The sequence below is a fragment of the Struthio camelus genome, chromosome 1, assembly GCF_040807025.1.
Source record: "Struthio camelus isolate bStrCam1 chromosome 1, bStrCam1.hap1, whole genome shotgun sequence".
NCBI classification, from domain to species: Eukaryota; Metazoa; Chordata; class Aves; order Struthioniformes; family Struthionidae; genus Struthio; species Struthio camelus.
The window spans coordinates 70195360-70208095 of record NC_090942.1 but is presented as its reverse complement, the minus strand read 5'-3'; the positions used below and the strand labels follow the sequence as shown (position 1 = coordinate 70208095).

At 39.4% G+C, this 12736-nt stretch overlaps 1 protein-coding gene across 8 annotated transcripts in view; it reads right to left on the bottom strand.

Annotated features, from left to right (window-relative positions):
- The window catches only part of CACNA1C (calcium voltage-gated channel subunit alpha1 C), a 451988-nt gene that overhangs the window by 190272 nt on the left and 248980 nt on the right, over positions 1 to 12736 (bottom strand). For all 8 annotated transcript variants that reach the window (XM_068947481.1, XM_068947471.1, XM_068947499.1 and 5 more), the window contains exon 5: positions 11411 to 11550. In XM_068947481.1, coding sequence (XP_068803582.1) covers positions 11411 to 11550 — 140 coding nt within the window. The remainder of the gene's footprint in view (positions 1 to 11410; positions 11551 to 12736) is intronic.

Sequence of the window (12736 nt, the reverse complement as noted above, 5' to 3'; positions counted from 1 at the left end):
GATCTCAACACTGAAATGTTAAAAGCAAGAGATGAACTGAAGCTTGAACTTAAGTTTTCACAAATATTGGGAGAGTAGAGTTGAGATTCAATCCTAAATTCTCTCCCTGGGCACTGTTTACACTAAACAGTTCAACCCTCACATTCACAATAGCCTTCTGTAAATCCTCACCCCATTGTTTGTATGGACACATGGACATATTGGTTAGATTTCTGAGCAAGATATTTAACTTGATTAAAAGGCACAAAACTCTACTGTTTTGGTAACTGCCAGGATATATTAAATACCAATGTACAAGAATAATCTATGAGAAAAGTATAAATGCAGAAATGTAGAAATGTGCAAATAACTGTTCAGCATACTGCTGAGGAAAAGGAATTGCAGTTATTGCATAAAAATCACTAAGCCCATCAGCCAATGCAAAAGAAGACAGAAATGTCAACCAGGCTGCCAGCTTAATGTGCTAACAGTAACATAATGCAAAACAACAGATGATTCTTGTATGATATGTAGCATTTGTTTTGTCCTAGTTCTAATACCAGGTGTGCACGTCTACCTTCAAAAAGGCAAGCCCATTGCAAGAATGATAACTGATTAGAAGAGCAGAATCTTGAGAAAAATTTAGAGAGGAAGTTTTGTAACTTGATCTAGAAATAGTTTAAATTTCTATAAATCTTTTCACTCCCGAGGCTTACTAAATTTCCTTTACCAAAAAACTGACCAAAATAGAATTTCAATAATGAACTATTTCTTTTATGCCAGGAGATATTTTCTGTCAAAAATACTTCCAATGGAAAAATGTTGAGCAGCATTAATATTACTGACGTTTCGAAACCGAGATTCTTTGCAGAGGGCTAGCAGATGTTTTCTGAATTGTGATTGATGTGGCAGGACAAACCAGGGTAACATAATCTAAAACTCAAAAAATATGAGGCCTAACTACAGAACTCAGACAAAATAGTCATGACAAAGGGTAACAAACATATGGTGGAGGTTATTGGTACATGTGTTAAACAGGGATTGGATTTGCTTCTGGGAAAAGAGGATCATAAGAAAGATAGCTGATATCCTTGGGTGACAGAGCACTGGAACAGGTTGCCCAGAGAGGCTGTGGAGTCTCCTTCCCTGGAGATATTCAAAACCTGCCTGGACGCGATCTTGGGAAATATGCTCTAGAGGACCCTGCTTGAGCAGGGGGGTTGGACTAGATGATCTCCAGAGGTCCCTTCCAACCTCAACCATTCTGTGATTCTCTGATTCCCCTCTGGCAGGAAGAAAACTTTGATAAAACATTAAGACACTGGGCAGGTTAGGTGGGCTGAAGCTTGCCTTTGGTCACTATTCCTCTGTGATCAGAACAACAAATTATTTGTACTGTCAGTTAACACCTGAGATACAGAAAAGTTTATTAGCTGTTCATACCAGTTAAGATTCCTGCGCGCTCAGCAAGCATGGTAATATCAAACAGACGTAACTCAGCAAACAGTAGTTGAATTGATTAAGGTCTCTAGTAGATTTACACAGCCATTTAAATCTTTAAATATATTTACTCAAATTTGGCTCCTCTCAGCTATGTGTACTTTGTGAGGTTTTATTTCCCCTCCTATAACACTTACACAAGTAGCAATATTGGTAGAAATCCAGATCATTACTGAAAAATAATTTGTTTGGAAGCTAAACAAGAGACTAAAAATGCATTCACTGGTTGAGATAATTAATTGAACGGTCCATTGCTCTATGCCTTGCTGATATTTTGATCATGCTTTGTTAAAATAGAGCACAACAATGACCACAGGAATCTAACAAAGTTTTGGAAGGCTAAGATGAACAGAAATTAATTAAAATGGTGCTAGAGTCAGTGGAACATCTATGTACTTCCCTGTGTCCTGGGCAAAACACTCTTCTATGAACTCTCTTGTCTCTCAGTTCCAAGGCAAATGCTAGCCATAGTGTGTTAGCTACTTCCTCCAAAGAGGATGAGAAAGCTTCTGGTATGTTTAAAAGTCCAGTAACAAATTAACAGACATCAATTCATTTTAGAGAAAACAAACACAGGACTTCACATCATTCCTTACAAGACCTTAAGTGACCAATGTAAAATTTAGCCATTTAGAATCACAGTATGAAACCAAACTTCATGCTAAGCCTGGGAGAACATCAGAGGAAGTAGAGATGTCATCAGGGAGAGAACATAAAAAGAAAACAAAGCGGATTTTGTCTTTGCTATTTTGACCTGAAACAGTAAGAGCCTCCCTCACCCATCTTTGGGACAGCAACTGCCAGCAAGTGAGCAACAGGGAACTCAATACACTGCTGCTGGTAACAGCTAGCTACAGCCTGCATGTCTACTTCTGCTCCTTTATGGGCTAGATCAACACATGTCTAAACAAGGATGCAAACTGTTCTCAGAAGATGGCATTTGTAGATTTTTAGACACTTTAGAACAATCTTGTTGATGGCATGGACTCTCTCACAGAGCCATGCCCTATGCCCATTCTCAGCGAGACCTTTGGGCACCACCTGAAGAATAGAAAAAATGGTGCTAAAATAAGTCTGATATATCCAGAACACTTCTGAAAAATCTCCTACTGAGCCAGGCTAGTGGTTCAGACTATCTCCATGTCTGCTCTCTGATGTCAGTAGGGGGTTTATTTTCTTCAGTTGGATAGGACTGCCTACACCCTGATGTGGTCCCATATTATGGTGTTAGGATATTTTTTGTTTTGCTCCTTCATGAAGAGGTGTTTAATAATCATTCCAGCATGCACAGTAACTGGTAGGATAAAGGCTGACAGAGTTATTTGGTACATTCATAGCTACTGCTATTTTAAAAAGACCTATATAGCACAGATCAAATAATAAATATTTCCCTTTTTTCATTGGCATTCCTTAAATATGAGAGAAATCCTTTTTACAAGAAGTCTGTGCCTCTGTGAATAATCTTCCCTGCTAAGATAAACCTCTTGTTGCTACACTTGAGTTAACCTCCTCTGTCATAAATTACATCATTTTGCAGGTTGCACGTCTCAAAGAAATATGATTTAGATCCTGACTATGAAAGCCCTACTCATAGGAATGATCTTTACCTATGCGAGATGCTATTCTGGAATTAAATTACTCCCCTGAGTAGCAGTGACCTAAGTAAATAAAGGGCTTGCAAGCCTGTGAAGAGTTTTAAGTTAATATGCAGAAATAAGCTTAGTGAGGACATTTGGTTCAGGCTGTTCTCTCCTTTTTTCTCCTTTTCTTTCCCATTTCTAATGAAAGCACAACAGATTGGCCACTTGAGATTAAAAACAGCTAGGCAATGACATGGGAAAGGTGATTCAACTTGTCCTCAGATGGTGGTGTGTGTGCTGGAGAGACGGTACAGACGGCTGAGAAGTCTTGGTCAAGAATGAAGGAGCGTGTAAGAAATCTGCATGACAGCACGTTTACTACAGCTTTTTGACACCCAAGAGAAAAGGAAGAAACTGGGCTTGCCAAGAGCTAACATTATTAAATGCAACAACAATAAAGTTTAAGGCAACATTAAGGTCTGGAAATCAAATTCTGCCCAAAGATACTTGCAGCAATTCCCTCTGTTGTCAATGACCTTTGATCATACAGGTTCAATGGCAGACAGTTTTTTTCCAAGGATATTGGCTCCTCCAACTGGCTCAACTCTTTTGTATCTATGCAGACACCTTTCATACTTAACAGCTTTGATTAGCTGCTGCTCGTGTCTCCTCACAGTTCATACCACATTGAAGGCAACCCAGAATCCTCCCTTCATATGATATACACACCACAACCTCACATGTGTTGAAAGGGTAAATTTAGGCTCTCGCTCCACCAGTGACGGTGAATAAATGCAAACAATGTGCAAACCAGATGAGGGCCAACCCTGCTTTGCCAGAAGCGTACACATTTTGAAAAAAATGTGTTCCTGACTGCCAGTTAGTATTTGCTTAAAACTTAATATTTGCTATTCAACATACAGAAACAGACAGTGGCTCACATCTCTCTGCCATACTCCAAAAACACATGGCTCTCAAAGAGACGTTATTTTGGATTTCCTGAATTCTGTGTATTTAAAAACCTAATTACATTATTTCTTTAACTACATAAAGTGGTGTTAATTTCCTTGGGCTGTGTGGAAAACAAAAAGAAAATACAGTTGAAAATTTTGATTGTGCATTTAAAAAAAAAAAATCCAAAATGCAAGCCAAATAACTGCACCGAGTGTGTTTATTTCAATGGCTGCAAACATGGAATCATTGCAATAGATGCAGCTGCATTGTTTTAGCAACCGGGTAAGGAACGACAAGCACAGTGACAGAAATAGGAGAGGAATTACAGGTGACACAGTCAGATGCAGGGGATGGCATAAGCTGAATGTTACTGCTGCATGCTGGGACATGGAAAGAGCTAAGAACCCAAACAGTTTTTCTAGGCCCCATCTTTAGCCTCCAGTAAAGTGATTTACCGTCACCCAAACTGACATGATGCTACCAATGGGAAGAACGAGTTTCCCCTGGGGTAAGGAATTCTAGGGTAGCCAAAAATCACCATTTCTCTCCCCCTCCTTTATACAGGACAGGCAGAATTTAGAGGTTCAGGAGCAGTATACATGCAGCAGGAACTGGGCTCTCTGCTTAGTGCTTGATCCTTAGCTAATGGCATGGCTTTCTCCACATGTTAATTAGAGCGGCTTTGAGGCTGCTTCAATTACACTTGAGTTCATGTTGGCTTCTAGACAGATTCAGCTATACAAGGATTTCACAAGAGAGAGGATGTTATGCCCGTTCTCCCCCTGGTTAGGTACACTACTTACAAATCAGGTGTAACTAGAGATTGAGTCTTTAGTACAGCACCACTTTCCAGCTCACAGCACTAAGAGGCATTCTGATACACAAAAAGCATCAACACCTTTTTTTTTTTTTTAAAAATAAATCATTCAAAAGTAAATTCAGCTTCCTGAATGAAAATCTAACATGAGACAGAAGATTTGCTTAGACCTACTTTAGGAGAACCAAGATAGTGAGTTTGACATGTCTCTGCTGTGTTAAACCCTCCAAGTTGCTCTAAGTTTTGCAGTAATCCCACAGTCCCCTCATATTTTTCTATTGGTGGGGGCATCTCTGAATTATGAGATCATACAGACAGAATTCACCTATAATTTGAAATTATTAGATTAGATCACACTCCTTAAAAAAAAGGAAGAAGAAAGTATTGCCAGTTTTAGAGATAAGAACAATCTTACTTGGACAATGTGGACTGCAGCCTAAACACCTTGTAAATATTTGTAAGCCTTTTTCTCTTTACTTCTACCAAAAACTGACTGTGCAGTGCTTCACTCACACAAACTACATAGAAAAAAATCCAGTGTTATTACCTCTGGGATTTCCTTGCTTCACCTATCTGCACTGGTATGGCAAAATAACAGACCCAACTGGATGACTTTGCCAACCCAACATCTCACAGATGGGCTAAATATTTTCTTCATGCATTACTCTTTTTAGAGGTACCCTCAGGGGCTTTTTAATCTCTCATTTTGGTCGCAGTATGTGGTGCATGTGGCATCATATATAAACACCTAAATGACTTGGATAGATCAGGACATTGCAAGTAAATATGGAATACTTTGCCACACATTATGAAGTTTAAAGAAACAGTCTGATTAATACTAGAGTGTTTTGGATGAGGGTGGAAGATAACTGTGGTAATGAGAAAACACTGCAATGAACATGGGGTAATATAGTGAATATTTCTGGGACTGCAAAAGAAACAGAGAAGAACATTTCAGGACAAATGATGACTGACTGCAACAAGATAGACCAAACTAAAATCTAAAGATGTGTCTAAATTTTTCATTCACAGATGCACCTTGTCTGACGGTCTTATCTCATTTTAACTAAAAATATAGATTCAGCAAGTTACATGCTGTTGTTTCACTGCCAGAAAGATATTATACTGTCATGAGGAAGACCTGGCTTAGGTTCTTTTGCTCATATTCTCTCTTTCCCAGTTATGCCACCACTGCAAACCAGTAAGTCAGGCATGTACTGGTGGTAGATACCTTCCCACTCTGCCTTTGAGTAATTCTCTCCCGCTAGAACTCAGAGGGCCACCAATGAAGCTAGGAAACATCACAGGCTTAGCTTTTTGTGGTTCTTATTAAAAAAGGAAAAGAAAAAAAAGATGGTAAATTTTTGTTCCACTGGAAAAGACAAGTTTGCTCTCTAACTTTGGTAAAGATACTGTGTCCTTCTGCTCATGCACATCTGGTTGGTCAGTGGTGGATCTCACTGATAATACAAAAACTATGAAGCACAACACTCACTGATCAAATTAGATGGCATTTGAAGTGACCTAGAAGAGCTTATAAATTAAGTCTGGCAGGTATCAGACAAGCAATAGCTAGCAGCAACAATGTAGTTACGTCAAGACAAAATATAACTGAAAGAGGGTGTATAATGTATAAATGAATGTATAAAGTGGTATAATCAAGTAGCATGTATTTACTTAAATGAAAACTGGATAGAAATGGAATTTAGTAAGTGAAATGGGTGTGAGTTAGCATATGTAGGAGTAACTGATTGCCCTTTCCAACAGTCAGGAGTGATTTTTTTTTTAAACTGGATCGTGCTTCTTTATTGCCAAATTGGATGTTTCTTTTTGCAGTCCTCAAGCACAAAAGGTTTATAATAAGTTTAAAAATGTTTAATAACGTAAAATGGAGATAGAAAAGTAATCAACCAAAACCTCCTGGCACAAAAGGGCTATGGCTTGATTCTGTTTTGGTATACATGCTGATTTTGTACTTGTCTACTTATGCCCATCAGGAGAATTGTTTTCCTTCTCTCTCTTTTCTCAAACCAATATATTGATCTTAATGCCACATTAAGATGGATACTGTAATGTACATGAGGAGTTCCTTTTACCAGGAGGCTGCTCTGGTAGAGTAACAGATATGCTGGAATGAAGTATGTATTAGATGGATTATGTTAGCGTGACAGTTAACAGAACCATTGAACAGTAGAACCTGCTCTGTGCATCAAAGATCTAAAGGGTTTATGTCTAATTTTTGAAAGTAACTTACCACCTAGAAACCTAAATCATTCGTGTACTTTTGAAAACATACACCATTAATGGTAAATGTTAACATCAAGCTAAACAGACTGGGAGCAGATTATACTTGTAGAAGCAATACAACTGTAAAAAGGGTTAAAAAAAGTTTTGCTTAATTATCTGGTTTTTATGTTATTTTGTTCATAGAGCAACAGTCTGAACTGGGATGAGAGCTGTAAGAAGCATCTAACTTAATGCTCTGCCATACACCTCATACAGTTAAAAACTGTAATTGTTGCCACTTTGATAGAAGATTTCAAAAAAGGAGCTCAAAACACTTATTAAAAAAAAAAGATCAATCCCTACTGCACTGCTTGAAAATGTGTAAATACTAAACACCAATTTTTAACAACGTAATGGGAACCCAAAGACATTAAGTTACAGCTATAAGATCAGGGCCTTTGAAGGTCTATCCCATGGTGCTGCAATCATTTTTGTGACCTGGGTACAAAATGTCTATCTCATCTTCTAAACAAAATGACTATCTCCTTTCTTATCACAGGTGGTCTTGTGAATGCCCATAGAACCATAAAGAAAAAAACGCTGTCTATTCTCTGAAGGATTATGGGATATTTATGCCCTATCACAGTCATTTTCTTCAGTTACGGTCTTCGGGCTTTGTTGAATTCTTGACCTCAAATCCCTCTGATTTTAGAAGGCACTAAAGTAATTTGAGCCCTGGAACAGTTTGATCTTAAAGGTTGTCAACGGTACCTTTACCTTTCTGCTTGTGGATGAATCAGCTTGTTTTCTTGTAGATCAATCACTTGCCTTGTTCAATAGTCCCTGAATTCTTTACTACACAGCTGAGAAGCTTTCTGGCATGAGATAGTCTCATCCTGGGGACTAGGCATGGATGGGACTGATAGCAAAGGGATTCTCAGCTCTGATGCTACTGTCCTCTACTTATGTATCTGAAGCTTTCAGATACCCATGCTGGCCCAGATATGTAGCATGAGTAGCCAACCTGAGGCATATAGAATTAGAAGTCACTTCTGAAAGTGTTTAACCGTGAACTTTTATTTCAGTTTGTCCTTCTGTAAAATCTAGATAATGGTAATTTACCTTAGAGGGCAATTCATGCTTTTTTCACCCACTTCTAATCATACCTTTGTGGAAACTCCATATTCTGAAACAGGTCATTAAAAGCTCTAAGCCGAATACAAAAGATGCCTCTATTAAATTGGGTTATTTCCTATGCATTGAGCAAGAGAAAAACAATTCACGCAGACTCTTCTTGACTCAGACAAAATGATTCCCTCCTCATTGCTCCCATGCCACTAGCCAATCTCTCCACTCCAGATTACCTACTTTCCAACCCCCATCCTGATGAGTTTGTTATAATTTGCAAGCAAAAATTCACCATGTGCCTCATAATTTTGGTTTATAAGGATCATTGTGTTTTGCAAATTTTTTTCCAAGTTGTTGTGGTAATTAGATCTAGACCTCAAGCCAAACAGCAGATGTTGGGCTTTCCTTGCAGAAGGCAGCTGCCAGTGACCCTGAGGTTCCCCTCTCATAAATCAGATGCTCCTTCCACACCCTTTCAGAGTCTGTTAAGTGAGAATAAGCTACAGTACATGTTACATTCATGTGATTTTAGGGCAAATCTGAGCAGGCAGTCTCCTCACAGTGGAAATACTGCTGTATTTTGGAAGGCGAAGGAAGCAAAAGGCAGTTTTTTATGGACAGCAAAACACAAGTGCAGTGTTGATAACTCACTCACCAGCATTTGTAATGTTATCTCAGGGACAAATTTTGAACGGGACCCAGAGATTTGACTTCCAAATCTCTCTACTAGCTCATTATGTTATAATGTAACCCTGCAATGTGCTATTTATGGTTGGCTCAGGCAATGTTATCTAAAGGCCTCATGAGAAAAATCACACACTAATACATATAGATTTATGTACTAGGCTAATCAACAGGTGTTTGGTACAATACAAAAACATGCAGTGAAGACTGAGGCCATGTTAGCTACAGATATTAATAGGCTTTCTAAAACCATACTAGCCCTGGAAAAGCCTGGTTCAATAAATACGTCCCTGGTGAGAACCATAAAGATTAAGAGTGGATGCGTCTATTAGATCAAGTTGATGGTTTGCCTGCTTCACACTGGATTGGCACCTGATTGTCTCAATCAAATAATTGTTAGTTTGCATCTGGCTCTCTGCCTCTGTTCTGATGCAAACTGAATACTTCCCTTGATAAGAAAACCCACAAATTGACTAGAAGATAGACTATGCTGGGATCAAGATCATACATGCATGTGGGATGAACTATGCCAGATTTGGCTCCCTCAGCTTCCTCCTGTTCTCTCAGAGCACCCAACCAAGACTAGTGCCCTCCCAGAGGAGTGGTTGTATGTTAAATGAATGCATATTAAGCAGAACCTACTGGGTGATGGGATAGCTTTCCTTTGCACAACCTGTTTATCTGAAAGGGCCTTGAGACTTGAAAGGCAGTAATAAAAGCCAGTTTGCATCCCTTAGTTTGGAAAACACACGTTACTCTTGAAATAGCTAGAAGTATAAGCACAGCTAAACTCAGCCTATGTGAGAACAACTCTCAGACCACATCCCAGTGTCAGATGCAGTGTCACCAAGAATACTTGGGTTCACAGATATTTAAATCCGAAGCTAGTCCCTTTGAGCACCTTCCTCCTACCAACAGGTGGGAACACAACTAGAAAATGTCAAAAGACTTGGATCAGAGAACAACCAGAAAAAACAACAAAACTTTGATTTACAGCCAGGAATTAAGTGGGTGCCAGTGCAGACCAAAAAGCACAGGCAGAATACACTATACGTGACAAACCTTGCTAAGGGTAGAGCTGTGTTTTGCACTGACTGAAGGTTTTTCACGGTGCCTGATTTTCTGCACACAACAACCCACTGCAGTAGGTTTGCACACACACAGGTGACACGAATAGTGGATGTTTGGTCTGTGTCAGAGCGGAAGGTCCCTAGTTGACTAATGGACAGTATTTACTTTTCTGTGTTTGCTACTCACCTATCAATGTTCAAAGCAACCCCAGGCTGGACACAAGCTACGGCCCTACAGGCAAGTTACCAAGCATGGCTGTTTTGTGAGACCAGATAAGAGTATTGTCAGTTGCTTGAGCATTTTGCTTTTACTAATGGTTCAACTCCTCCCACAGAGATTCTCAGCTTCCATTTAAAAAGTTTCTACCCTTTATGGCTGTGGAGAAAAGCTGAAAACATGGCTTCAATATAACCTAATGGGTCAGAAAACAAGCCAAAGAAAAAGAACTTCACGTTGATTTATTCTGTAACAAATAAATCATGATCTTTAAGCTAATCTCGAAAGAGTTTATGGTAGCCTGACTCAAGGTTTTTGAATGACTTCAGTTAGAAGTACTTAAATAAGATATCCAACTAGCAAGCTAAACAAAAATAAACAAAGCTTTCTCCACAGCTATTCTGGAGAAGATTAACTCCTTTCCTTGCTAACTACATCTCTCATTGCTATCAACACAGAAATCAATGACAGCTTTCAGCTAACCCCCTTTCCAGAAGGCCAGTATGTCCATTCAAAAAAAACTCTTGAGCCAAATGATGTAACCCTCCCATACTGTGATGTCCATATTCCACCTCCACAATGGAATTACCAGCCTTCTAGTTACTCAAACCTTCCTTGCAAATAAGAAAATGGATGCTAGACTATTAAAAACTGCTTGAGGACTTCCTCTGAGCCATTACAAATGATTTAAGCTAATAGAAAAACCATGAATATGATTGTTTCACTGCCCTATGTACTGCTGGTTCTAAATCGTTCCCAATGCTCTCCCCATCAGAGCATCACATGCAAGGAAGAAAATGTAGTTTCAATAAAAAAGGCTCCCCTCTTTCCAAAATCTACACAAATGACCACTCAGCATTTCCAGCAAGGCCACACACTTGTAATACTCGCAATGCAACATGATTTCACAGTTGTTTAAATCATCTAACATAAATGAAATGACTCAAAGAGACTATATTTTAATTTGTTAGCTTGAAATCTTGAAAATCTTGAATCTCTCACTTCTATCAAAGTTTGGATGATCAAATCTAACACGTCATGGAACTTTCATTCCCCCTCCGTGTTGGTTTGGTCATCTTTTCATTAACATCACATCTATCATGAAGTTACACTCATGTGAATGTACCTCCCACACACCAAAAAAAAAAAAAAAACTGCATCATGTTGCATCATTAAAATCATTACACAGAAGGATTACTCCTGCCTCATGTCACAGCATGCACGCGCATAAAAGACAAACAATGACATTACTTACTAGGAACTCCAGACACCAGCCGTAAAGGACGTAATACTCGGAAAGCCCGCAGTGCTTTAACATCAAATCCGGCACCTTTTCCTCCTATTGAATTCCCCCCATCTGCTTTGGTTGCTTGTTCTAAAATTGCACTAAAAAGCCTGTAAAAAGAAAGAGGAAACAAGCTGTAGGCAGACAGCAAGGCTTGGGCTAAACAGGAACAGAGATCATCATCATCATATCACCCAAACTATCTCACAGACCTGTGAAGAGTGCCACACATCTCACTCGACATTCACATATGGTGGAGGAAAGAGACAGACTTGTCCCATATGCAATAGCCTAATGGTGATGTCTATACCATTTGCAAAACACTAGTTTCTGGAGTAGACATAAATGTAATCTGCTCCTCCTTCAGCCTCATGGCTCCTTGCAGCCAGCTTGGGGATTGCCCCCAGGGGCCAGAATGCCTGGACTTGTGGGGAGGTCTGCGCCCTGCCCCGCGGGCTGGGGCATGATGGGTGCTATATGCTTCAGAAAGATCATTCTGGTTGTACCTGAGGCCTAATTTAAAGGCTCGCTGACTGTGTAGCATGTGGGTTTGGCTTCGAAAGCACCCTCCAGGCTGCCCTTAACGGACAGTTTGTACATGCTTAGCAGAAGCTGGGTAGAAAGGAAAGAAATCATGAAATTTAGATTTTGCCTTTTCTGCTGTCGTTACTTTGCTATCTTTATTAATCAACAATCCACCGTGGGGAAAGAAAATCACTAATTATTTGTTACCCATTTTACAGGGAATTAAGATTCACAGAGATCATTGAAGGTAGAACTGGTTGCAAAACTCGGGGTTCCTTCAAGCTGCAAATTTTCAGATAAGAGAGCATGCTCAGATTATGTGCTTGTGTATCCCTTTGTTGATCTCCTGAGGCAGTGGCTAGGGGAAGGGAAACACTACAGGAGTCCTAAGTTTTATTACACAGTCTTAATATTTATCCTGGCTAAAAGGAATTGCTCCTTTAAGAAGAAGGTGGCTCACTCAGAACACATTTGAAAAGGCAGAGCAGGGTAGGAAAGACATTGTTCTTTTGAGAAAGACCTGAAGGTTCACCCTATGTATTAATAAGAACTTGATTTAATAAATTAGCTTTCAGGAAGCAGCTACCATTTCTCTGGTAAAACATTAGTACCTTTGGGGGAGGACGGATTCCTCATGAATTTGCTAATAGCATTGCTTTCAGCCTTGAACTCATCAGCTTGAACCCAGCCAAATTCAGTAGAGGTTAAAAGCTGTTCCAGTCTAAATGGGTATTTGGCACTCTGTAGAAAAAGCTCGCCTGTAAGAGGCAG